General features: G+C 44.6%; 1 protein-coding gene across 1 annotated transcript; it reads right to left on the bottom strand.

Annotated features, from left to right (window-relative positions):
* Window positions 1-696: 696 nt before the first annotated feature.
* Window positions 697-25,831, bottom strand: map2 (microtubule-associated protein 2). The gene is made up of 19 exons (XM_076169810.1): window positions 25,624-25,831; window positions 18,662-18,751; window positions 18,501-18,575; window positions 15,798-16,013; window positions 13,837-14,112; window positions 11,513-12,837; window positions 10,901-11,410; window positions 9,910-10,408; window positions 9,708-9,784; window positions 9,542-9,665; window positions 9,307-9,444; window positions 8,797-8,858; window positions 7,107-7,245; window positions 6,752-6,808; window positions 6,113-6,420; window positions 3,078-3,170; window positions 1,765-1,846; window positions 1,198-1,310; window positions 697-918 (listed from the first exon to the last, which is right to left on the bottom strand). The coding sequence occupies exons 1-19, from the start codon at window positions 25,829-25,831 to the stop codon at window positions 697-699; spliced, it is 4,614 nt and encodes a 1,537-aa protein (XP_076025925.1).

Raw genomic sequence — 25,831 nt, 5'->3', positions numbered from 1 at the left:
AAAATGATTTTTTTTTAATTTACAAAATAGCCTCTTTTGTATATTAGAATCAATACATGCTTACCATAACAGGTTCTTGCAATAATGCAGTTGTATGGGTACATTTTATAGCCATATTGTCACTTCCGTTTAAAATTTGAAGAAATGGAGATGCCAAAGAACTCGCATTTTTATTCACGTCTCTATATATATATTGATAAATATATTATATATTTGATGAGCGGAATGACTTGCAGTACAGATGCTTGGGGTTCTGGCGTCCATGCACGTTTACTGAGCAAGAACAACGCGAGCTGCATGGTGTGCTGGCCACATTTCTTCATATTTAATGTAGAAAAAATGCTGTAGCGTCTTCAAAACACTGACCCAGGACCAGTCAAATCCTCTAGACCACTCTGTACACACTGCTAAACCTGATCTGGGCCCAGTGTTTACACTGAACTATTCTAAGCAACATCATTCAAAAAGGGGGGCCAACAATTGCACATATTTGGGTTTAAAATAGGCAAAAATGAGGATTAAAGCACAGTAGCTCCTAATTTGAGTCTCTAGTTGAAAAGTGGTTGTTGTTGAGAGAGATGGATGCTGAAGTGGAGATAATCAGAGGCTGCGGTTTGTTGACTAGTTGTGGTAAACAGTTGGCCTCAGGGTGGCAGGAGGGGCCAGATGGGATCACGGTGAGGTGAGATCCAATGTTCACAAACCTTGCTTGGCCAGAGCTGCAGTGACATCCTCCGCCAGAGTGGCGAGCTGCGGCGACTCCATCATGTTAACGCTGCCGGAGGAGGATAGTTGGCTTTCCCGGAGGCGCTGTGGTGAGACAGTGCCGGAGTGGCCCGGTGACTGGACAGCAACCTCAGCCCCCTGCTCCACTATAGCCTTGGATGGGTCACGAAACATCAGTTTGTTGCTCTCAATCTGAGGACAGGCGGGGGGGGAGAAGAGGAGGAGGAGGATGAAGAAGAAGAACAGAAGAACTAAACACTAAGAACTAAAACATGTCTATGGTAATGTCTTTGTCCTGGACTGTGTAACTCCATTAGCAGCACTAAATACTTTTCCAGTACTGATTAAGATTATTAGCGATTTTCTCAGAGGTTGTGAAGGAAACACACAATCTGTGTAGTCGACTATAAAATCACACAAACTATCACATTTAACACTCATTTAACACTACAGCCTGGAGTTGACACTCACCATGATCGGGCCTCTACCAGGAGTGTGGTGAGCATGATCCAGGGAACCCACCTTGGCTTGGGCTTTGTCTTTGAAGTCCAACTTCACACTTTCTATACGCACGTGACCGCCCCCTGAGGAAAAGCAGTTAAACCTGTACACTTCCTTATGCATTTGGAATGTGATATGGGAACGTGCTCAAGTGTCTAAATACGGCTCTGATTACATTATGCATAATCTCACACAGTGTTATGCTCTACTGAAAGAGTGTGTGTGCCCATCCAATTATTCAAGGATAATTGGATTTCACTGGAAAATCTTCTGGGTCACAGTGATTTTATGAAGCTGCTGCCTGTAGAGCTGAAGATCAACCAGCAGATGGCGTTACAGGATTTGAGGCAGTCGTCTAGTTGTGCTAAACTGAGAGCCTAAACGTCTATGTGTATGTGTATGTTTTATGAATCAATTAACATATTATAAAAGGAGATGAATGTCCTCTAACATTTATTGTAACTATAAATAGTAAAATACACAATGTGGATGTTTGAGTGCCGCCAAGCGGTGGTGAACGTGTTCCCGCTGAATTACCAGGCCGATGATGGATGTTGTCTAGAGAGCCACACTTGGAGGTCACGTGGCTCAAATCAATTTTCTTGCTCTGTATCTGCACCTGGAAGGAGCAAGGTCAGGGGTCAGAGAGAGGTCACACAGAGGTAGAGGTAACTATCACACTGTCACACACCCTCACAATGCTCACACACAGAAAAGTGTGTAATTTCAGCAGTATTATGCTCTAAATGTCATTTTAATGAGAAAGCCCACATTATCTACATTCTAACACAGCGATATGTAATTACATGAAATTACTAGAAAAGGACACAAGCAGAATTACAGTGAATTGTGAATAATAGTGCTTTTGTTCTGCACTAAGGAGACCTGCTGTTTTTTAAGGGAACAAACCAAACCAAGACTGAATACATGTTATGCTTATATCCTGTCTGAATCATCACAATTAGCCACAAGGAATGTTTTGGCACAAACACAACACCTGTCAAATATGCATTACTTAGTCAAAGTTAAGATTGAATGGAAGGTAGTTATATAGACACACACACAACGTCTACTACAAGGAGGAAGGAGAGATACAGATCAATCACACGGGCGCGTCACTTTGCTGAGTCAACCCTTCAGTCTGCTGAAATGACTCGGCATTCCCACTTTGTTAGTCCAAAAGGAAAGATGAGAGGAGGAGATGATGAACGACACAATGAACCAGATTACAAACTACCAGAAGCACAAATATGCACATCAGCCAGCCAATCTAGCAGGACGAACACTGAGCCAAGACTAAGAGGAGATGTGCTTTATGTCAGTTGAGGCACAAGTTAAAACTTAGATACTTTCAAATGATTCTTTTCAATTGTCATTAATACACCACAGTTTGTTTGAAATCGGCATAAATGAGAGTTTTCCCTCCTTGTAAAGGACCTGGATGATGTCTCTCTCCTCATTCTGCAATGAAGCAACAAGTGATGTATATTCAGTGAACAGTAAAATATACATCTTAGTTACATAATACCTTAATCAGAGTACAGAACAATGGTATACGTGTATAGAGTGCATGATAACATAGTGAGTCTGGGTGATTCATTAGGCTGCTGGTCACTTCGTCTCTCAATTATTCATTATTTTCTATGATTCATTCTATTATCCTTTTGTTTTTACATGTGTGTGTGTTTGTGTTTATGTGAGCCAGTGGCTTTATGACAAGAATGAAAAGCAGGGGTGGAACATGAAAAGGCAATGGGTGAATCAACACACACACACACACACACACACACACATACACAGACAAAACACAAGACAACACCGAGACAATGGAGTTAAAGCACAGGACTCACATTTCCACCTCCTGCTGAGTAGCCTCTCCTGTCCAAGGACCCACACCTAGACTGAACATGGCTAAAGTCCAGCCTAACACTGGGGATGAACACCTGCGGGAGTGGAGGTGAGGAATGAGGTGGGACAGTTGCTCACTGGCATGGAGTTCCACAGGGTAAACATAGTACCTGTGATTCTTTGGCTACAGCGCAGAGGGTCTATACCTACGCCAAGGAGGTTATGTGTTCTGTCCTATTTGTCTGTTGGTCCCATGTAACTTTGGTATCAGTCAGACTGATGCTGAGTCACATCAGCAATATTACTGTGATCCATCCATATACAGGCCACATCCATTCACCCCCAACTAAAATATTCTGTCTGGTTTTTATATTCCTGATTGTGTTTCAATAATTGGCTACCAGATTTGAATGGACATTCCATCATTGACACACAGTACTCGGCCTTGGCGGAGGTATCAACTCTCTGGCTGCCTTCTAATTGTTGTTGTTTGGGACACGCACCATTCAGCACATGTGTAACTATTAGAGCCTTGCTTTGTTCTCAGGCTGCGCCTCCTGACTCCTCGACTCCATAAGATCCCCTGAAACCTGGATTTCATCACTAAATGGTGCTAAGCTGTCTAACTGAAGCCAAAGCTTCTTAGTGAGTCTTTCAGCCCCCGGAGGATCACAGTGGTACACGGTGAGGGTGCAGCATAATGTGAGGAGCTTCAACATGATACTTTAATTAATTTGAAGACATACATTTGGAGTCCAGGGAGACCAATGTAACATCTAGCCTTTAACACACACTTTCACAAGTCTCAGCTTGTCAGACTCAGCTTTACATCCTCTCTCCTTAATGGATACTTCAGTAAGTGTCAGAATTGGACTGGCAGTGCATGCAGTCAGGAAGCAAATAGATGCAAATGCATTGCCGTTAAGTCTCAGCACCATTAGTTTATGGTGTGAGCATGATACAGCATGAAAGTGCTGTCATGGTGAATGGGCCTGTGTAGCTGCAGAAAGAGAAGGCAGGCGTGAGACGCACACACACGCACACACACACAGCAGTTGGTAAGTGCATCAATATCAACAGTAAATACATTATACACAGTACAAGTGGGAAGTACACACATACTGTACATTCACAATGCATTTAGCGGGAAAAGAAGGAGAGGAGAGGAGAGGAGAGGAGAGGAGAGGAGAGGAGAGGAGAGGAGAGGAGAGGAGATTGTAGATTTATGTAATTATCATATAACTTAAACAAGTATTCATCCCTCCGTGGGACCGTCTCTAAATCTACTTATGAGATACAAATAGCAGCCTTGAGGCCAAGTGTTTGTCTAGACACTTTCTGCTGACTCTCCTAAAACATTTATAAGCTTTTAACCCCCCTGAGTCATTTTATTAACAGGGCATAAAGCCACTGCCATAAGAGGGGGACTCTATTTTCACTTCATCTAAAGAGAGTGCTGGTGCAAAAGGAAGATGAAGAGTTCCAGCCAGTCACCAAAAGCCGCCCTAACCAATCTGAGCGTACGGACACACATCAACACACTGCTGGCCTGTGGGGCACTGAGGTCTACATACAACTTATCAGTGGTTAAAGAAAATGGCTGCAGGATTCTTTGTTCATGAGCTGAGAACGAGACAGAAAGTACTGGTCACACTTTACTTGACTCCTATGACTTGGCACTTACTGGCAAGAACAATAATCTGTTCTCATCTGTGGAACTTCAACCTCAACCCATCTGAACACATTCCAGTGACACCAGAAAAGAAGTAAGACAGCCAGACGACAGCACGACAGGTTCACAGCCAAACACGCAAAGAAAGGGACACAATTTCTCCTCCGGCTTTAGAAAACCACTGTGGATTAAATCCTTTGTCATGTGGGCGGTAAAATGTGAAAAACAATGGCAGAGTCCTGTGTGGAGTGCAGCAGCTCCCCACATGACCCTGGAAACAAAACATCACACAGTAAAAAGTTTAACATGTTTGAATACGTTAAAATTTCCAATGCCAGTCCCTCCCTCTCTCTCTCTCGTTGTCTCTGTCTCTCTCTCTCACTCTGTCTCCCTGGACAGTGGCGATCAATCTGCCGCTGTTTCCCCCTGCAGACTCGTCCTCTCCAAACTACATTTGCATATCAATTAAGCATAGTCACTGTTTTAACCGATCAATCATGCATGACTTCTCACACATTCACACAAGCACTGAGAAGCTCTCCACACACACACACCGTTTCTCCTACAGATGACGGGAGACTGGAGTACGATGCTTCCCTGTCTTCCACACACAAAGATCTCAGTGAAAGGCCTGTAGAGCGACTGTTTACATCACAACACAGGATGCACGATGTCACACTGTATACTGTCTAGAGACTCTATAACTCTGAGGTCGACTTTTGGACGTTGCTGAAGTTCCAACACACACGTGTGGGTGTCCAATAATGTCCTCAGCCTCCTATCCTATCGTCTCATCCACCCCAGACTACATCCACAACAGAGAACAGCCTGGGCCCAAACCCCACTTTAAGCTGCCATGTCTACTGAAAGCTAGACTGAGGGTCTTTTCTTGGATTGATGCTACAATAGCCACCCACCACCTTCTGGCCAATACTCAATAATGTAGATTCTGGACATGGCCTGGTGTTCACTTGTGAGTGGTGATGCCAAAACATTCCAGATGCCCTATTCAGGAAGAGTTTAAAAGAGGCTTCGCTGGAGCTCAAGGTGTCCTTTTATGTCTCTATACAGACACAAAAGGACACCTTGTTTGTACATACTGTGACACATAAGGATGTAACAAAGCATTGGTATTGGACGAGTCGGGAAGCTTCATCAGGCATCTCAAACCAAAATGGTAAAACAGCTAAACAGAAAACAGATTAGAGCAGTTTCTTATCCAGAAAAACTTCTTAAATATTATTGAAACTAGAGGAAAGACGAACAGGACAAGGAAAAAAGGAGAAACATATTGTAGAACTGGCAGAAGCAGACAATACGGAGGAAACTATGGGCTTTGAGGGAGGAGATTTAAAAGAGCGTCACCTGTCCTCCTTTGGGCTGGTACTTGATGTTTTCTGTGGAGCCGATCTTGGATTTGATATTCTTGAAGTCGGGCAGCGGCTGGTTGATGATGCGCAGCTGCTTGGGCGTGGTGGCAGGCGATTTGGGTGGAGTCCGCAGGACAGCCACCTTCCTCTCCTGGGAAATCAAGCTGAGGGAGAGTGGGGTCCCAGGGGTCCTTGAGGATGATGAGTAGCTGGGCGGGGATCCTGGTGTGATGGCTGTGGAGCCGGGGGTGCGGGGAGTGGAGTGGCCGCTGCGGGCCGAACGCGAGCGCACCAACTCTGTACCTGTGCGGAGAGAAGCCGGGGTCATTCTAACACAACGGGAAAATGATCTAAACTGTTCTTAAATCATGAAACTCAAGATACAACTGATCATGAACAGTACAGTGTAGCGTGTAGAGGTTAAAGTGAAAGGGAAAAATGCAAATGTTGCAGGTCAGCAGACATTAAGGTACGTGAGGAAGGGTTGCAATGGCTACTCCAGCCCAGTAGGGGGCGTGTAGGTGTTTTGCAAGTCTGCAGACCACAAACGATACACAACGCACACACTGGTGCACCGGTCACTAAATCTAAAGATGTAATGTGTGAAGTGAGAGGTATGAAGCGGTCCCTCTACCTGTCATACAAGGGGCTCGTCCTGTCCTGTACTCTGCCCGCATGTCAGTGTGAAACGCTACAGGAGGGAAAGGAAGAAAAGAGGAAGAGGAAGAAGGAAACATATAAAGGTTTGCATGTGTCTGACAGTCCTATTCCACATCCAAACACAAAAATCTGCACTCATTAGATATAAAGTGTCACAGAGAGAATATTAGTATTATGAGCAGTCCAAGGACACACTCAATACATCTTTAAAAAACTAAAGGCCTGAGCGTCACAGTTCACGCTGGCTTTCAAAAACCCGTATCGAGGTCGACATAGTTAACAGAAGACAGTAAATTAAATACTTAAGACTGAGTGAGCTGGTAGCCTACATGTGGGTCTGCGAGGAGCTGTGGAGCCGGAGCTGGTGATGGAGGTGGAACTCTCCTCCTGATCATGGTATCCACGGCGACTCAAAATGTAGGCAGGCCGTGGCCGAGACCTCTTATCAGGGCTTCTTGAGCCACCATCCTGTTGCAGACACACACACACACACACACACACACACACACACACACACACACACACACACACACACACACACACACACACACACACACACACACACACACACACACACACACACACACACACACACACACACACACACCTCCTTGAATCAGTTTCCTTTTGAATAAACACTGATGTAATAAGATGCTCAGAGTTCATAAATTCTAAAGTAAAAAGATTGTTCAGAACAGAAATACAGCATATTTGCTCTCTATGCTGCTCTACCATCCACCTACCTTGACTATTAGTCTGTGTGATAATGAAGATGAGGATGGTCGAGGTTTATCTAATGAGGCAGTCACTCTGGATATGACGGTGGGGATCTTTGTTAGTGGCAAACGACGGGCATAACACTGAGGGGGTGTGTCCATGACATCCGATGAGTGAGGGACATGCCACCAAAACACAGGACACAACGGTGACAGGAGAGTGATAAAGACACACACGGTTCAGCATGCATCATCACAGATCTGATGTGTGTCATGTTAGACAATATCTCCATCAGATCTAGAGCACATCACATTTAATCATAGCCCAATAAATCATGCACATTCATGTTGATTAGGATGAAAACTAAATGTGACAGGAATTGAAATGTCAAAACCAAACGTGAAGAATATTTTCATGCTCATGGACACACTCGTCTGACTCCAGCAGCAGTGTGATGCACTTCAGTAGTCCTTACTAGGAGCTGTACTGGAAAGCTGGAGATGTGATGCGTCAATCATTATAATTTAAGTAGAACATCAGCATATCAGGTGTGGGTACAAAGCCGGAACGGACAGTGAAAGCGCTCTGTACTGACACGACATTTAAGATCTACGAGGAACTGCATTATTTCAGACGCAATAACTGTCATTACCAGGGCGGGGGAGTAAAATGGAGTCACGACCACAGCCGCTGGAGAAATGTCACGGTGCGATTCAACACCCACTGAGTAACACAAAAAAAAAAATCTTTAAATGGATCTGGCTCGTCGTCTCTGTGTGCAAAACCCATTTAACGCGGCGACAATATCAAAGGTTTCAAAAGCAACATCATGCAGCTTAGAGAGAAAACCCCATTAATGCAGTTAATAGAGAGCGATGTTACCACAGAGTCGGACCTTCATGCAGGGACAGATGGACACTGGGGGACATTAATGGTACATGGTGTGATTATTGGCACAGCTGACGAAACCTCTTTGGACGTGGGCATTAGACTTGACATTATCACTCAACATCTGTTAATTCTATTGATAATTACAGTTCAGTCAGAGAGCCTCAGTTCTTGGATTTCGCTTTCTCCAACAGAAATCCAGACGTTTGCCTTTCATTTCATTTCATAACCTTGAAATCAGACGTGTAAAAAGCTTGGGCGATTTGCTGGAAATCAACTAAAAAAAAACCTACTGTCTTATAATATTCTACTACAACTCTTCCCTGCCCTTAAAGTTTTGAGGGTACGTCTAATTCCTCAGAGTGTTTGGTGAGACAGAGGTCATGTCGTTGCCGAGGGGTGTAGGACACTCACCGAGGCTCTGTCCCGGGACTGTCTGGCAACGCTGAGAGGCTGACGACCGTCTGGTGCCGTCTCTGTGAGGAAGAAGAAGAGGGAGAGAGGGAATGAGGTTTAGATCAGCCAAGATAAAAGCGATGGAGACAAACAGAAGAATTGCTTTACCTTCTTCGCACAAAGACAGAGACTGTTGTGTGCTGTGCTAAAGGCAGAGCACATCTCTTTATGTCGATCTCAATGTTATTATTGTATTTACATGACATTTGAAAAAAAATCCACAATGCTTATAAGATAGTTGAATGGAGATGGTAGTGGCAAGGTCGGATGTGCAAAGTAAAATAAATAATACATAAATAAGGGCATAAATAAGGCAAATGAAAAAATGTAATAGAAACTCCAATTTTATTGTTTTCAAAAAAACACAAACATATGACAAAGAAAACACAACCACACAGAATGGATGATGGAGGTGTGATATGGTGGCAGCAGGTGGTCCTCCTGCAGACAGGCCCCGCCCCCCTTCACCTGTGGGTCTCCTACGGGGGCAGGAGTGGTGCTGGGTGGCGCGGGTCTGGCGGCCGGCCGGCTTCAGGGGAGCCCTCTTGGACGGCGAGCGAGTCTGGGCCTCGACTTTTTTGGTAAACTCAGTCTTCCTAATCACGGCTTCATGACGAAGAGGAACAGGGTTATTCAGAACAACACACACACACAACAATGAGGAAGACATGCACTGTATAGACGACAATGTAAACATTCAAACCTTTTTTCTTTTTGACGTCCTCTCTGGGGATGTAGACGGTTTCTTTGCGGACGGGTTTGCGCTCCGGTGTGGACATGCGTCCTTTAGCTCGTCCTCCCTTGACTTTTGGTTTAACCAGCTTGTCCTGCGTCTCTTGCTTGGTCTGCGGCTGCTGCCTGTGCTGGACGCCGGGAGTCTTCGTCATCGGGCTCGACACTTCGGGCAAAGGCTCGATCTGCTCGGTCATCATGCTCTTATCGTCATCTGAGACGGGACAAATCAGGAGACGAGAAAAGTGTTTGTACTTGACAGACTTTCACCAAATAAGAAAGAATATAAACAAGAGGAAGACAAGAGGAAGAAGAAGAAGAAAAGTGTGAACCCCTCACCTTGTGTGTCGACCCAGGAGCTGTCCAGGATGGAGTCGTCCATGGTGGTTTCGTCTCTGTCGTAGCTTTCCGTTGGTCCCTCTGTGTCTGAAGTCTGAGCCTCCTTCTCAGGCGAGGCGGGAGTCTGTGGAGCATCAGCGACATCAGGAACCTCCTCTGGACTCGCAGCCTCCATCTCCGCTTCCTGGGCCATCTCCACAGCCGCCTCTCCTTCCTCTTTCTCTTCCTCTTTCTGGTCACTTCCCTGCAGGACTTTGGTCTCGGGCAGAGCAGAGAAGCGGACGCTGTGTCCTGGCTCCTCTCCCTCATCGATGGTCTGGACCACGGTGATGAAATCGTCTTCCACGGTCACCACTGATTCGATGGCTGCACGCGTCGCCTCTTGGATCACTGCTGCTCCGGCACCTTCCTGCGCCTTTTCTGCTACGTTATCATCTTCATCATCGCCCTCTTTCACATGCTTCTCAGGCTTTTCATCTTCTTCCTCAGGCTTCGTCTCCTCTTGTTTTCCACATGTCTCTGTCACCTTTCCAACTTCAATCTTCTTGTCCGCCTCAGCCTCTTTCTCTTTCTTCTCTCTCAGCTCCCTCTCTCTCTTTTCCAATTCCTCCTTTTCTCTCCTTTCTTCCTCCTCCCTTTCTTTCTTTCTTTCCCTCTCCTCTCTCTCCTTCTTCTCCCGCTCTTCTCTTTCTCTCTTCTCCTTTTCTTTCTCCTCTCTCTCAACACTCTCTTGCTCCTCTCTCTCCTTCTTCTCCCGCTCTTCTCTTTCTCTCTTCTCCTTTTCTTTCTCCTCTCTCTCAACCCTCTCTTGCTCCTCTCTCTCCTTCTTCTCCCTCTCCAGTTTTTCTCTCAGTTCTAGCTCTTTCTTTTCTTTCTCTTTTTCTTCCCTCAGTATCCTCTCAGCCTCCTCTTTCTCCTTTTCCTCCGCCTCCCGTTTCTCTCTCTCTTCTATCTCCCTCTTTTCTTTCTCTTCCCTAATTTTCCTCTCTGCCTGCTCCTTTTTCTCTGCCGCTTGCTTCTCTTGCTCCTCCTTCATTTTTCTTTCCATCTCCTGTCTCTCCTCTTTACCAACACTTGTCACGGGTGAAGCAGATCTTTTGGGGGAGCCGTACGTCTCCCTCTGTTGCATCTTGGAAGGTGACAGCACCGGGGAGAGCAGCTTGTCGTCGTCGATATTGCTCTCCACAGATGAAGCAGGAGAGGTTTTGATGGGCCTTGCAATTCGGTCCTTTGCCACCCCGGTCAGCTGGTAAACATCTTCAGCATCCACCTCCTCGTAGGCCTCTTGGTGGACTAGCTTCACCTTCTCCCGAAGCTCCCGCAGTTCTCGTTCCTCCTCCATGCTGAGAGGCCTGTCCTCCATCTCCAGCTTGCGGATCTGCCTCTCGTAGTCGGCAATCTCGCTTTCTGACGCCGAACCCTCGCTGGGTTTTCGTTCACTCTCACTCTCCGACCTCCCACCTTCTTCTAGAGTCACGGTGACAGTTGGGGTCACAAAGGACTCAAGCGGTGTCGCGCCATGGGACTTCTTCACGTCTGTATCTGCTTTGTCTCTTTCCTCAGCAGAGTCTTTTCTCTCTTCCTGTTTCTGGTCTCTGTCCACAGATCCTGATGTCTGGCTCTTGTCCTCCACCGATGTGTTTCTTGTCGCCAATTTCCGAGCCTCTTCAGCCACTTTTTCTTCTAGGACAGAGTGGGTAAAGGACTGTGCGGAGGTGTCCACAGGACCGAACACGTCTGCAGGAGACGGCATAGGCCCTGAATATTCACTGAACACACAGTAACCCATCTCCTCTATTTGGCTGTCGCTCTTGAGAGGGCTCTGTTCCCCAGAAATCAGGTTAGCCATTGGGTCATTGTTGAAGGCAGGAACATCACCTTGAATTGACTTTCTCCTGGTAATGTCGGGTTCTGTGTTATCAGATGCCAGTCTGGAGCGAGTGCCAGCAAGGTCCAGCATCTCAGGTAGGTCTTGTGCCATCACTGTTCCATTTTTATAGGTGAACTTAAGGGGCTGGGGCGATTCTGGGGAGTCTGGATGGGGACTAGTCTGAGAAACGGGCTCAGCGGCCTTTGGTGGAGATGAGGAATCAGAAGTGATGGAGGCTGCAGTCTCCAGAATCAGGGGAGGGATGGAAGGAGGTTTCTCCACAGAAGGGGTGGTGACTGGGAGGTAATCTGCCGACTCATCCAGACTTCCACTTGTGTACGACATGATGTCTGTGGCCAGTGGGGAGAAGATCCGAGGTTTGTTTTGGCCACTCGGATCCATTGCTCCAATGGTGATGTTGAGTGAGTAACTTCTCTGGTCTAGAGCCAGTTTTCCCGGGGATAGCCTGCATTCATTGCTCCTGTCAGGTACCGTGACCAGCCTGGCGTCCTCTGCTGCACTTTTGTCAGTCTCTGGTTGATCCTGCGTTTTGGCCAGGGCGCTGTAGGTGACGTCCTTACATGTGGCATCAGCTGTACTCTTCTCTTCACCGCTACTCAGCTCATAATAACCCTCACCCTTACTCTGCGGAGCTTTATCCAAGGCAGACGTCTCAAAGTATGCCGACATCCCAGATCTGTCTCGTGAGTCTCCTTCTTGGGCTTTGACTCCCATTGAAGAGAAATCAGAGGGAGCAGTGATGCTGCTGAACTCTACCACCTCCACTGATGACTGCTTCTCAGACACTGTAATGGGTTCACCAATTGTAGGCTGAAGGGTGTTTGACCTGGTAGAGTCTTTGGCTTGTATGGGAATAACCGGAGGAACAAAGGAGGGCATGTCCATGGTGGGGCTCTCTGGCACAACTCGTTCCCCGGCAAAGAAACCCTGATTGGGTGGCTCAAAGGATTCTTCTGGGCGTTTCTCTGATCCAATGCTGTCTGGGCTCATGGATCCGCTTCTGTCGCTGCTTTGCTTGTCTGTGTCCATCTTCAAAGCTGAAACCACATCTGTAAATTGTTTTTTATGATCACCACAGATAAAAGTATTGCTTTGGCATGCTGCGAATGAGATTTAGCCAGGGACTGGGGAAGCCAGTGTCACAGGCAAACACGCAAAGCTCTTCTCTGAAACTTACAGCACAATGATAAGGCCATCACTGAAGAAGAACGATGAGATCATGGGGTCCACCAACTCACAGATGGATGAGAAAATGGCATGGAATGTGACGGAACCGGCATGAGGCGTTTTGATGCTGATATAAGGAAACCAATGCATAATAGATGATGTGGGAGTCCATGCGACATCAGATACAGAAAGAACAACATTTCTGCCATTCACTGAAAATGTTTTGGTTTTGTGGACTTGACCACATTTTTAGATTATATCCAATTAATTGTGCACATTACTGATAATGTCCTTGTCATAATGATAAAGAAAATGACTGAATGACAGAGAAAGGCATTCTCACATGCAAACTGTGTCAAAACAACAAACAAATCAGTGAATTGTCATTGGTCGATATGTGACATAACTCATAACAATCAATGTGAAAACAGCCAAAACCTCACTGCAAATTCTATGCATAGATAAACAACATGATGGATACTAGAATTTATGACTGCATGTCTCGCACTGGCAAACAAGCAAGGAGCCGTGTGCAAACATGATGACACCTGTAAGCTCACAGCTGGTGAAAGAAAAGCAACGTTATCTTCAGCAACACTTCATCATACACATATGGAATGGCCGGCCCCCAAAACCACAGCAGGAATACAAAAAGCGCTAAGAATGCATAGAGTAAAACCAGATTCATGTGACTCTTTCACCAACAAGCCTGTGTTGCCTCACAGCCGCAGCAGAGCACAGGGAGGATTATGTGCCATTCCACCTGGATTATAGTAATGCTTATGAGTTCCTACACACATCTGGTTCTGTTCTTATACGCTAGACAGTGCAATAACATGCAGGCAGGGAGAGCAGAGGGCAGGACACACCTTTCTCAGGGCTCTCCTCACCCTCTACCTCCTCCTCCTCCTCCTCCTCACTCCCCTTAGAGGCCTTTGTGGCAGTATTAGCTGCCAGGGGCTCGCCTACAGCCTCAGCCTGCTCTAAGGGCTCGGCTTGGGGGCTATCCAGCTCAGGCTCGTCCCCGCTCCACTGCTGCTCATCAAGAGCTGCCTCCGACTCTGCTGCCTCTGCACTCTCCTCCTCCTCCTCCTCTTCCACCTCCTCCTCGTAATCAGCTGCAAGAGCCTCGATGGTCTCTTCTTCTCAAAAACAGGGGGAAGAGGGGGACACATTAAGACTACAGGCAACACAGACTTGGGTTATGTGAGAACACAGTTTATGATGGGACACTTTCAGCTCTGGGGAAAAAGATGGCTTGAAGTGTTTGCTGTTGACACATATATATATAAATATATAACACATATAAATTGAATATGAGGGTTTTTGATATTTATAAAAAAACTTGTTTTCTGATTTGGAGTCTGGTTTCTAGGACTTCTTCTTGGTCTATGCAGTATCTGATATAACTATATTGGTTCTATCATTCATAAGAGTTTATTTTACTTCCTTGTTTCTATTGGTACAGTATTTATTATCACAAAACATATACAGTATAACCACTCCCACTCCCCTCTCTCTCTCTCATCCACACCATGCCGATACGAGTCAGATCAGCCTATCATTGAGGAGTTCTGCTGTTTTAGGAAAACAGAAACAGAAATGAAAACACCTGTGAACCCCTCGGTTGCAGCCTGGTGCAGTACAGGAAACCACATGCTGGTGGTTTTAAACCTATGCTGGACCATCTCTGCTCTTCAGCTGCCACCCTTGCTGTGAATTGTACAATGTTTTGAAATCCAAACGCTATCAGCAGCTTTGCAGCCAAATGTTGCTGCATGTGTCATGTGTTTATGCATTGTTTTTGTTTTTTTATGTGTCATCAGGGCCGTGGTGGGAGGGAGTGGGTATGTGATGTGTTTGTGTGTTTGTGGGATTCCATCTAAGTATTTACATGGTCAATCTCTGATAAAACGGCATTCTGAGAAGATAAAAGCAAAGCATTTATCAGTGATTGCGAAGACTACACTCCAGTGCCAAATTTGTTGACACTTGCTTGAACACTTGACATACTAGTAATAAAGCATCTACAGTCTTTTGTAAATTAACGATACTAATTCTACTGATAGCATTATGATTTGTTTAGGACTCAGGAATCAAAGTTTTAACATGGACTTGTGTAACATTGAGTTGGTCCCACTTTGGGTGCATGTGTGTATGTGTTCTGAGCTGAAAGTCTTCCTGGGGACCACAGTGAGGGTTTGAGGATGGGTCTGGAGGGAGAATCATGGTACAGCATTCGTAAAATGTGGACCAATCTTTGGCAACGATGGAATCCAAAACACAACTCTGGGAGGTGATTGGTACAGAGGGACATGTGCATGGTGGTCATCATTCATGTATGTGTGTGAAATTCATCAAAGCCATTTGGACCTCAGTCCAATCCCAGAACTCAAGAACAGAACTTGTGGGCCATGTTGCCTTACTGATGATTGGTACCAAAGTAAAGACTGTAGAAAAGCAGATTATGTCCACACAGTGAATCACACTTTACTTGACTACCTTAGAGATATCACTGCTGCTAGTTGGACCTAACAGCATGGTAACCACAGGCAGCAAATGGCTTTTGGTGACTCAAAGGAAAAAAGAAACATGACAGAAACATGAAACTGTTCAGATTGTGATTGAACACACATCACAAGGACACAAAAACACACTGACGGACGAACAGACGGAAGGACGGAAAGAGGGTGGGATGGATGGAAGAGGGTCAACTCACAGAAAAGGAAGGGTTGGCACTGAAAAGACAAGGAGCAGAGAAGGAGAAGAGGACAGAGAAGATGGAAGGGAGGGAGAGAGAAATGGCAAAGAGGAACCATGCGCGGTTCACCTTCAATCTGTCTAAAGGCCACGGCCTGCCCTGTGGGGCGAGAGGCCGAGTGCGTCCACTCTGGGCTGAACAAGGGGTGCTCATAGTACTCCTCGTCGGAGTGGTACGGGTCGTCCTCGGGCACGGAAACTGAGATGGAGGGGGCGAGGAACTTGCACCTCTCCCGAGAATTTTGGAAGCGACGGAGAGGGCCCGCCTCCTCCTCATCCCCTACATCTACAAACAAGACAGACACAAGGAGAAGAACTGCAGGGAAATCCGACACAGACTGAAAGAAAGAGAGAGGAAAAAAACTAAAAGAAGGAGGGGAAAAAACAAGAAAACTATGGAAAACTCAACAAAAAAATGTCGACAGAGGATTTAAATCAAAATCTATTATCAATTGAACAGATTTGGAGCACTGAAAGCATTTATAAATTAGAAGTTTCTTATTACTTTAGCTAAATAGAAACACTGTATAGAAATTTGAATAACTTTCAACACATATTTGGATTTCTTGTACTCAAATCAAATCAAACACCCAAGGTAATTACAGGCTTTTACTGGGCTCTTTAGGGCTCTACGGCGCTTTGAAAGGACTCCATGCCAGATCAGAAATGCAGTTCTGCATTAATTTACATTTTGCATTACAAGGGGAACAGTTGGCCGACTTCTTTGGCATTTACTCATAGAATGAATCTGTTTAGAAAACCTATCGTACTGGATGCGTCATTCAGGCCAAACATTTCACCTCAGATATTTTGCTTCAATGCATGCACTTATAACTGTTGGATTGTTCCAGTAGTCTATAATTAGCTTTTTGGGCTAACTAATTGTTTAATTTGGTAAAAGATGACTCCTTATTAAATAATGTTAAGATTGACATTTTTTTTGCAGTGACAAAATAGAGAAAGCTGGAGGAGAAAATTAATAAATCAAATACCAATTAAAAACAATTGTTGAAAAAAGATAGAAAATAAGTAATCAGCAGGACGAAATGTAAGAAAGAGACAAAGAGTGACCAAGAGCAAAATAAACAGGACATGGACAAAGAGACCGACAAGCAACTGAAAGGTGACCAAGCTTTGGAGGCCAGCCATACTGACAGAAACCATGGAAACATCATCACAAGGTATGAATCCATTCAGATCACTGCTATTTAGAGCATACTGCACCATGGTGTGCACTACAGGAGGCCTTGTTTAAGATCAAATGAGATAAACAACACAGAAACAGTAACTAGAGCTGGCCCCTTCCATTTGAATAATCTCTTGTTACATTGGTACTTGACACTATAAGTAATAAATGTTATGTATTTTACCCTCTGTTAGTACATAGTAGAAGCAGAAAGAAGAAATTTCCAAGAAATCAGTGGTGTGGCTGAACTGACAATGTGTGACACACTCTGAGCTCAGGGCTTGTATTTTTGAGACAATGCTTATTTGAAGGTATGTCTATTGTCACAACTGACGTGATGTTATGTAGCCGCACTGTTAAAGTGTTGCTTGGAGTTTATTCTGTAATAACACACAACATATGTAGTTCATTTGCGACATTGGCCTACAATGTGGATGTAAATGCTGCCTTGTTGCAGTTTGGTGGCAGATATTTGAGAAACCAGCAAACACTAAAAGCCTTACTACAGTTCTCAGGGCCAGCCCTACAGGGTCCTACAAACAGCAGTACAATGTGTCCATCCCTACAGCCAAACAACAAACCTCTGGCTCCATATCATCAGCAACTATGCCTCCATCATCTTGGAAAACAGGAAAGAACCTCTGTCATTCCTACTAGAATTCCTACTAGAACAACCAAAACTTTTGAGTACCGATCTGATTTGTAAAATGAATACGACTACACTTCAGTACATGAACCTCTTTTTTCCAATCAATAACACCACAAACTTGGGACAAAACCTTTGAGTTCTTTCTACCTATCCGAGTTATCAAACGTTGAGAGTGTGTATGACACTGCAAGAGAAACAGTCGGCATAATGCAGACTGGAGCTTTAAAACTATGAGCTACAAAAAGTAAATTCCCTCTCAATTTTCTGTCAGTCATGATAACGTAATAACAGCAGGTGATCTTGAACCAGAGGTTCACCCACGCAATGAGAAAATAACCTGTCTGCAAAGCTACAAATCCCCTCCGTGGTCAAAGACTAAAACATACAGAAGGACTGACAGTGGACAAGAACAGGTACACGCAACACCATGATTAAACATGCAAAACCCAAGACCAAAGATCAACCAAATAAGACAATATGAGTAAATTAGCTGCCATGTTAGAGTGAAGGCAGCAAGATGTGGAGGTTAGAAAGGGAAATGGAAGAAAAGGATGATACAAAGAGTAGCTGTGGTCATTCAGGTGAGATGAGTGCTTCTTTGTTCAACAGTTACATGGTGATTATGATGAAGGCACAGACGGTTGCTGTTCTTGACAAATGGAGGAAATGGATGTCTGATAAATGGAAAACATGATCCTCGATGTGGTGTGTATTGGTTTCTTAGAATGGGTTTCAACGTGTGGTTTGCCCACTGGAGGGGGCGAATGCGTTGGGGGGTATCCTGGGATCAAAGACAACCCCCAAAGACGTCAGCGCCTGGATGTCTTGGCTTTTTTACAAAACTCCAGACGTGAACACTTACAGGGAAGAAAGTAGAATCAGACTCGCTCTCACATACACATGATTTCAGTCACTCAGCGGCGAACGATGGACCCTACCTCGTCCCAGAGGACCAAAGTGTTCGGCAGCAGGCGAGGGGGGAGGGGAGGGAGGGAGGTTGGTGGTGTCTTCAACTATGAGGAAAAAGATGAAATCACGTTAAGAAAAGCAAGCCAGCAATTCAAACTGCATTAAACATCATGAGGCGTTTATGTTTCACCTGATGGCAGCCGTTGACTCTCCTGTTCTCCCTTCAGAACCGCCACAGCTTCGGCTGTCACTTCCTGCACGATCCGCGCTGACACTTGCTCTAAACACACACACAAACACACGGTCAACCAAGTTTTTTATATATCATGAAAATATTCAGGCTGTAAATTTAAATGGATGGAAAATAAAAATGTGCCCTTCAGAATAAAGCTGCACAGCCTCCAACAGCAGAGCACTGATTTCGCTGAAGAGTTTGCATGAAAAAAAAGTATGTGAGAAGAATGTGAAGCTCTGGACCTTTGATGACTTTCACTGGATAAAGCAATATTAATATTAACAATGTTATCACTTTTACAGACAGTCCTCCATTTCATTACATTTTTTTGTGCGTGTCGTGTCTCAAAACCTGAGATCAAAGAGGTGTAAGGGAGTTAAAATTGTTCCATTAACTGCAGGGATGCTGGTGAAGGCTGCCACGTGTCACCATGGAAACCCAGCAGAATAATACTTTAATGAACATTGTGGGTGAGCTGCAGAAAGGATCCACCATAAAAGAACAATGTGCGCACTAGAAATTCTATTTTAGTGTCCCAAATCCTCCAGAAGAAAACGGATGAGTCTAATATGATGATATGACTTCACATGACCACCTGCTGTTATTGTGATGTCATGGCTCTCGATAAATCTCTCCTGATCAAATCTAGATCGAACCAATGACAGCAAGCAACAAGAATGAAGGATTTTCATGTGATATCATTAGTCTTGTTCCGGTTTCAGAACATTTGACATTCAGACACTTCTGACTTTCTTCAACCATCACAGGACACAAGTGAGTTATTGTGTTTCATGTTTAATATTTATGAATTGAAATCAGTGAGGCCAGACTGGGTTTCTGAGCAGATTGGAAGAAGTAAAAGGCTCTTAATAGAAATGGGAATGCGCACTAAAAGCCGCTAAATTCATTTGGACAGACTTTGCGGTTATGTGGGATCAGGTAGCAGTGTAATGCTTTTTGCTTTAATGCCGCTGCTTCAGGACCTTTTTCTATCCAGCATCACACTCACCCACACATCTTCAGAAACATGCTGGCAGGCATGAATGCTTTCAAATACACTCTCCCTCTCTCTCTCCCTGAAACACACACACACAGACACACATACACACTTCTTCCAGGAACACTCATCACATCCCACTCACCCACTAAAAAGCAGCCATTTCCCATTTCCAACTCAATACCAACGCACAATAAATGGGTAGGCTTGTAAACTCTTCAGTGCTGCCAGGCAAAACCCCTTTTCCTTAGAATAATGAGAATCTGTTCTGGAGAGTGCAAACAAGAGAAACATTCTGCTGTAATGTCAAAGTGATCAACAGCTCCTACAGCCCAGAGCCTGATTAAATGAGCCAGTGGATTTGGCGAATGGTCTCATTTCATCAGCGTGACTACACCTGAAAACCAGCTCAGTAGCCTGTGCACCTGTGATGTCTATAATGAATGTAAGTGTGATTTGTTTACACTGGAGAACAAACAGATACGTTTCATGATTTTGCCTCTTTAAAATCACAGAACCCTCCAGATTTGTCAATGTTTAACTGAGAAATACATCTAGCATATAAACCTGAAACTAATGGTGAGTTATTGCAGAGTGCTGGTGCCATCTGTGCAGCGATAAGAGCCAAAGGCAGAACCTTCTTCCGCTTGTAAACACACTATTTTTCCTCAGAGCGAAAAAGTGTGAAATTTGACTGGAATATATTATCAGCATTAAGCATGAAACATGATGGGGTTGTCATGATATGGCTACGTCATCGCACCACCTTCAACCTTAATGTACTGTTTTCCATGTACAATTTGTGGTTATTAGCGACATCAGCATTAGCGTGTGTGAGTTTGGATGACAATGCCAATGACAAGTCTCGCCCTGAGTGCTGAGGTTTCAAGTATTTGCTACTTTTCCAAATTAGTAACCAAATTCTGCTAGGTGGTAGCATAATGTGCTAGCTAACTCATACTAATTCAAGAGAGCGTAGATGTCACTTGGCCTTAGCTCGTGAGCTAAATATGACATAAATACACCATATTTATAACTTGTAGGTAGGTCACCATGGTTTGCCCTCAAAACTCAAGTGACAATGTAACAAAAAAGTACTTGAATAGTTTAACAATAGGGGCCAAGTAGAGACAATGAAACTGCTACACAGAGCAACACTCTCCTCTCCAGAGTTGAAATTAATAAGCATGCCAACAGAAAGGTGGAAGTGGAGGATATGTATGGATGTCCTGATCCTTTTATCAGAAAATTCAACATTATTTCAGCATGATGTGTTGTGGAGGCTTTGTGTAGCTCGCAGCCCTCGCTCCTATTTCTGTAAACGTCTAATCTCATCCAAGCCTTTCCTCTTTTTACTCCTTTCTTCCGTGTTACCTATTCCCCCATTCTGCACCTTTTGTTTTTGTCTATCTGCAGAACACTGTGCAGCCACAAACAGTACATCTGGCTTGTTAATTCGCCACAAATCAGACAAGCTATCCATCTGCAATACACACAAACAGAGCAAATACGCGTGCACATACAGACATGAACACGGGCCAAAGCGTGTCCAAATGTTCACTCTCACAAACCAGACGCAGTGTGAAATCGAGGGCAGTGGGTTTAATGAGACATCCTGGCTTTACAATCTCACGTCCACAGGTACACACACACACACAGACTCACACACACAGCAGACCTTGTCACATTCACAGCCCTAAGTGACAGTGACAAAAACCTTAGAGAGGCCGTTTGTCTCAGCATTTCTATCAACCAGAACAAATAGTTGCCAAGAGGGCTCTGAAAGCCTGACTTCCATTCAATTTGGTATTTTATTTGACAAGATAATAAATAAGCAAACTGTCTACTGATGTATAGAATAGTCGCTGTTATCAATCCATTGATCAGTGATCAGAAAGTCACGACAAACATGCACACAGACATCAATTAAAAGCTTGCGTTACCTGTAACAAATAGCAGAGGGAAGCTGAGAGTGCGCTGTCTCTAGGCTGAGGCTAAGACTGGAAGCCCTGAGTCAAAGCAGCACACAGGCAGCCTGCCACACACACACACACACGCACACACACACACACACAGGCACGCACACACAGCACAGCACAGCACAGCACAGAGGGCACAGAGCGAGCAGGAGAGCTGTTTGGTGTGATACCAGCCGGCACCAAAAATGTGTAGTGCAATTGGTTGCCATAGCAACAGACTGGCGGACCAGTGACTTTGGTCCCTATGTAATTCAGATGCCAGAACCATGCTGGGGTTGGTTTATCCTCTGCCTCTGTAGCCTCCGGACAAATAGGAAATGATGGCTGAGACACAAAAGATACACGCAGATAATATTACTCATATTTAGCTGTTACACAATAGAAACGAAACTAGGCAGAACAGGTGAACCAAAACCCAGTATAATAAGACGATAGAATATAGAAAAATAAACAGCATTGCTAGCTTGTTTGTGTTACATAAAGGTGACTGTCTTTGCAGCTTTTTGTCTCAACAACGATGCAAATCTGAATCCCGATGAATCAAAAAGCTCGACTGTAAGAAGATACAACACTCAGACGTCAATGTTTTTTCAAAGACAGTTTGCTGGTGATGTTTGAACAATAGTCAGGTTTTCATTGACTTGTTTTGCACATTTTGAAGTTGTGACTAGAAAGCTGTGCAATTGAAACATTCAATCTTCTTCGAGGTTGTTTTTGTGGCGAGTGAATAAACGCCTGGCGTTGTATTTCCGTTGTGTTGGCCGCCGACGTGTTCTTGAAACGTGGCGGACATGTTGTCTGAGCTGTGAGCTGTGTTTGGTGAAAGGCCATTGCAGCCCAAGTATTCGCTGTTTACGTCAGTGTAGGATACTTAAATTGAATTTTGACATCTCTCCCATTGAAAAGGCCATCTGTCACTGGGAGTTTGGTGCTCTGGTGGTGCTGCAGATGGGCTGGCGGTCTTGAATTACTTGTCAGGAATTTTGCTGCAGAGCAAAGATTTTCTCTTCAGTATATCCGCGAAATAAGGTACATAGATACAAAACACGTGTTAAGGCTCGGTCTCCTTGTTGTCTCTGGGCTCCCCTGAACCCACAGTAAATCTGAGAGAATGTGAACATGACACATTAAAAAGCCAAACAGCTGACTCAGGCCGGGGAGAAGCTATTTGCAGCACACATCATTTTCAGGAGAGGCTTAGGAAACTTGACTTTATAAATTCTGTTCATTCTGTTCATTATATTCTGTTCACATTAACACTGTAATTCCCAAGCTGCTCATGTACACACGGTTGGAAATGACTGCACTGGGGATCCTTTGTCTTCCTCCATCGCCTCTGTTGCATTCTTATAACCACCGTTTCACATTTCTAAGTGTGTCTCATGTCAGACGAGGGCACTAGATTTGATTTGACGGTTGCTGCTTGAGGAGAAATGTAAGTGTCACGTCAGAGGTTCATTTGGGTAACTATGTTCATGTCTCTATCAACCAAGATGTATTGACTTAGATTGATAAAATAAAAGCATTTTAGCACAAAGAGCAGAGCAAAGTCTGTGCTTCTTGACACGGTGCCCAGCTATTTGTTTCTGCCCAAGGACACAAACATCAGTTCACCATGTCCCTGCGGAGAGTCTTCTACTTAAGACAGCTCCCCCTGCGCAAAAACCAGCCGGACAGCCCTTTCTTTCTGTCTTCATGCATTGCTGACAGTTGTTCAACTTTGTCTCGCAGGAAAGTCAAGAGGGCAATTTCGTGCCTGGATGGTCCTCGTTGGCTTTGAAGGAGTGTTTCGCAGAGAGAAGAGCCTCGCAGAATGCCAGCATCAGCCTTTCTGTCACCCATACTGTCCCACTTTGCCTGAGTTGCTCTGCTCTGGAGCAATGCTTGTGTCTGCAAGTCCGCTGACAAAATGCTCTGCAGACACGTACGGCTTATTTTTTCAGGTGAAACATGACAGCTGAAGGGGTCTTTATACTACGACAGTGAGGAAACACAATGAATTACATATTTAGGGTAAATCTGACTTTAAAGACAGCTCACTTCAGTCACCCCTCCCTCTGAGAATGATGCAGCAGAAATGAGCAAATAGATAATGTAGGTCAACAACACCTCAGGCTTCTGGTGCATGAATACAAATGTAGCGAATGGAAATACAGTCCAGAAACCTGACAAGAACCAGACCAAGACAACTAAACAAGGCCAGTGTGGGTTTGTTCATTCCAAAGAAGATTCAAGAGTTTCAGGCCAAAATCAGATGAATTTTGCAGGTATCCATTTTGGGAGCTATATTGGCAAGTTGCAAAAACTGGTGCAAACTGGATAACAGTTAGAGAAAAACCTGACTGGCAGTTAAAGGTAAAGGACAAGACGTCACATGGGAAAGCTTTCATAGAAACCAAGCAAAATAAAAGTCCATTTGCATTCAGATTGTGTAACACTGCTGCTGTAACATCTGTGTGTGAGTGTGTGTGCGTGTCTGTGTCTGTGAAAAATAACAGTTGACATTTACAGATAATGACAGTGTGACTCTTAGAAATGATGTTTATTCACTAACTTGTTCAGCATCATGTGACAGCAGGTCAACAGAGAGAGAAAATGTCAGATGAGTGGGCAGGAGAGTGAGCACGCAAACACACTGACAAGGGATATGCTTTGTTATTGTTTTGTTTTTCGGGGAGAATTAACAAAAATCTCTCCAGGAATCTGACCAGTGGACATTTTCTGTACATTCTACACAAGTAAATGGACAAAAGAAACCATCCCAACCCATCCTTCCATCCATTTTCCATCTGAATCCCTACATGTAATACACTAAATCTGGGCTGGAAGCTGGAATATCCCACCTCATCCTATGTGCACTGAACTTCCTTATTTGAAGATTTGAGTCTGAGAGGGAATGCATAATAAAAAAGAAGCTCCTTGGGGCATAAAACGATGAAATGGCGATGAGCAGGTACGTCTAAAGCTCTCTTATCAGCTTCTAAAGATGGTATCAGATGAAGTCTAATTGGCCAAGATGGGAGGTTAATGGAGCTCCTGTCCATGCAAGCTGAATATCCTCACCAGCTACAGGCAAAGAGAACAAAAGCCCCAAGCACAGTAAATTGTAGGGGAGCTGTTGCCATGGTTGCGCCATTAGTAGGTTATTGTTCCTGTCTCCGGGGGTTAGGGTGGGCGTGGGGGGTGGGGGTCTGTGTTTGAGGGGCAAACACAGAGAGATTTTAGGTGTTAATTATAGCTGTGTTAATAACAGCAAGTGGTTCTTATAGTAGGAGAGATTTGAAAGAAAACATGCACACACACACACACACACATACACAGCAATCTCTGTGTCCAAACTTCATACTGAAATGTGTTTAGTTTTTTCTTCTTCATGAGTGATGAAGGTGGGTGATATCTTGCTTGGCAGGCGATTGCTCCCTGGTCTCCCGCTGTACGATGCATATTGTTATTCTCAACCAAGACACCGCCATTAAGAGGCGAAATCCCCTGGTTAAAAATAAGCAAGCTACATTCTAACGTTGTACTTCCCCTCTATCTGTTCATTAGCCTCGGCTCTGTCCTCCATTAGGACGGCCAAGGGGTAATTAAGTTCTGGCTCCAACTTGTTGAACCATAGGAACAAGATAAATACGTATTTCCTTGTGGACATAAGATAATTATCACATGGCGTGGACCTACATGAATATCATCACATACTGCCCAAAACAGAGTATATGAGAGGACATTATGGACATTAATGAGGCAGTTTCAATGTATTTTAAACTTGGAACGACGCACATCGTGGCCGTGAAGTCATTATCATGGAGGCATGGTTATATTATGGGCTGTGGTATCCCATCTCATCACTGATTGATTATTTCATCACTTAGAAACTCTGAGAAAAGAGAGATTGGCAGTAACCGTCATGTGTATTGGTAAATATACATATATAGTCATACCTGCAGTTATAGCAGGGGCCCCAGTTAGATCCCCATTGAATCCGTTCTCCTGGGCAGAGTAGGCCGCGCTCACGTGGGTCCCTCCGGGCTGACAGGTCCTGAAGGTGGAGGACGTATACCCATTGGCCCCATGGGTGTTAGCAGGCTCCTGCCCGGCTGCTGGGTTCCACTGCGGGGTGCCTTCTTCTGGCTGTTGACTGTCTGCCAT

The sequence above is a fragment of the Genypterus blacodes genome, unplaced genomic scaffold (genome assembly GCF_046128005.1).
Source record: "Genypterus blacodes isolate CSIRO-AG114 ecotype Tasmania unplaced genomic scaffold, CSIRO-AGI_Gbla_v1 ptg000214l_1, whole genome shotgun sequence".
NCBI classification, from domain to species: Eukaryota; Metazoa; Chordata; class Actinopteri; order Ophidiiformes; family Ophidiidae; genus Genypterus; species Genypterus blacodes.
Note: the sequence above shows the minus strand (reverse complement) of the source record. Positions and strands in the feature narration are given on the sequence as shown.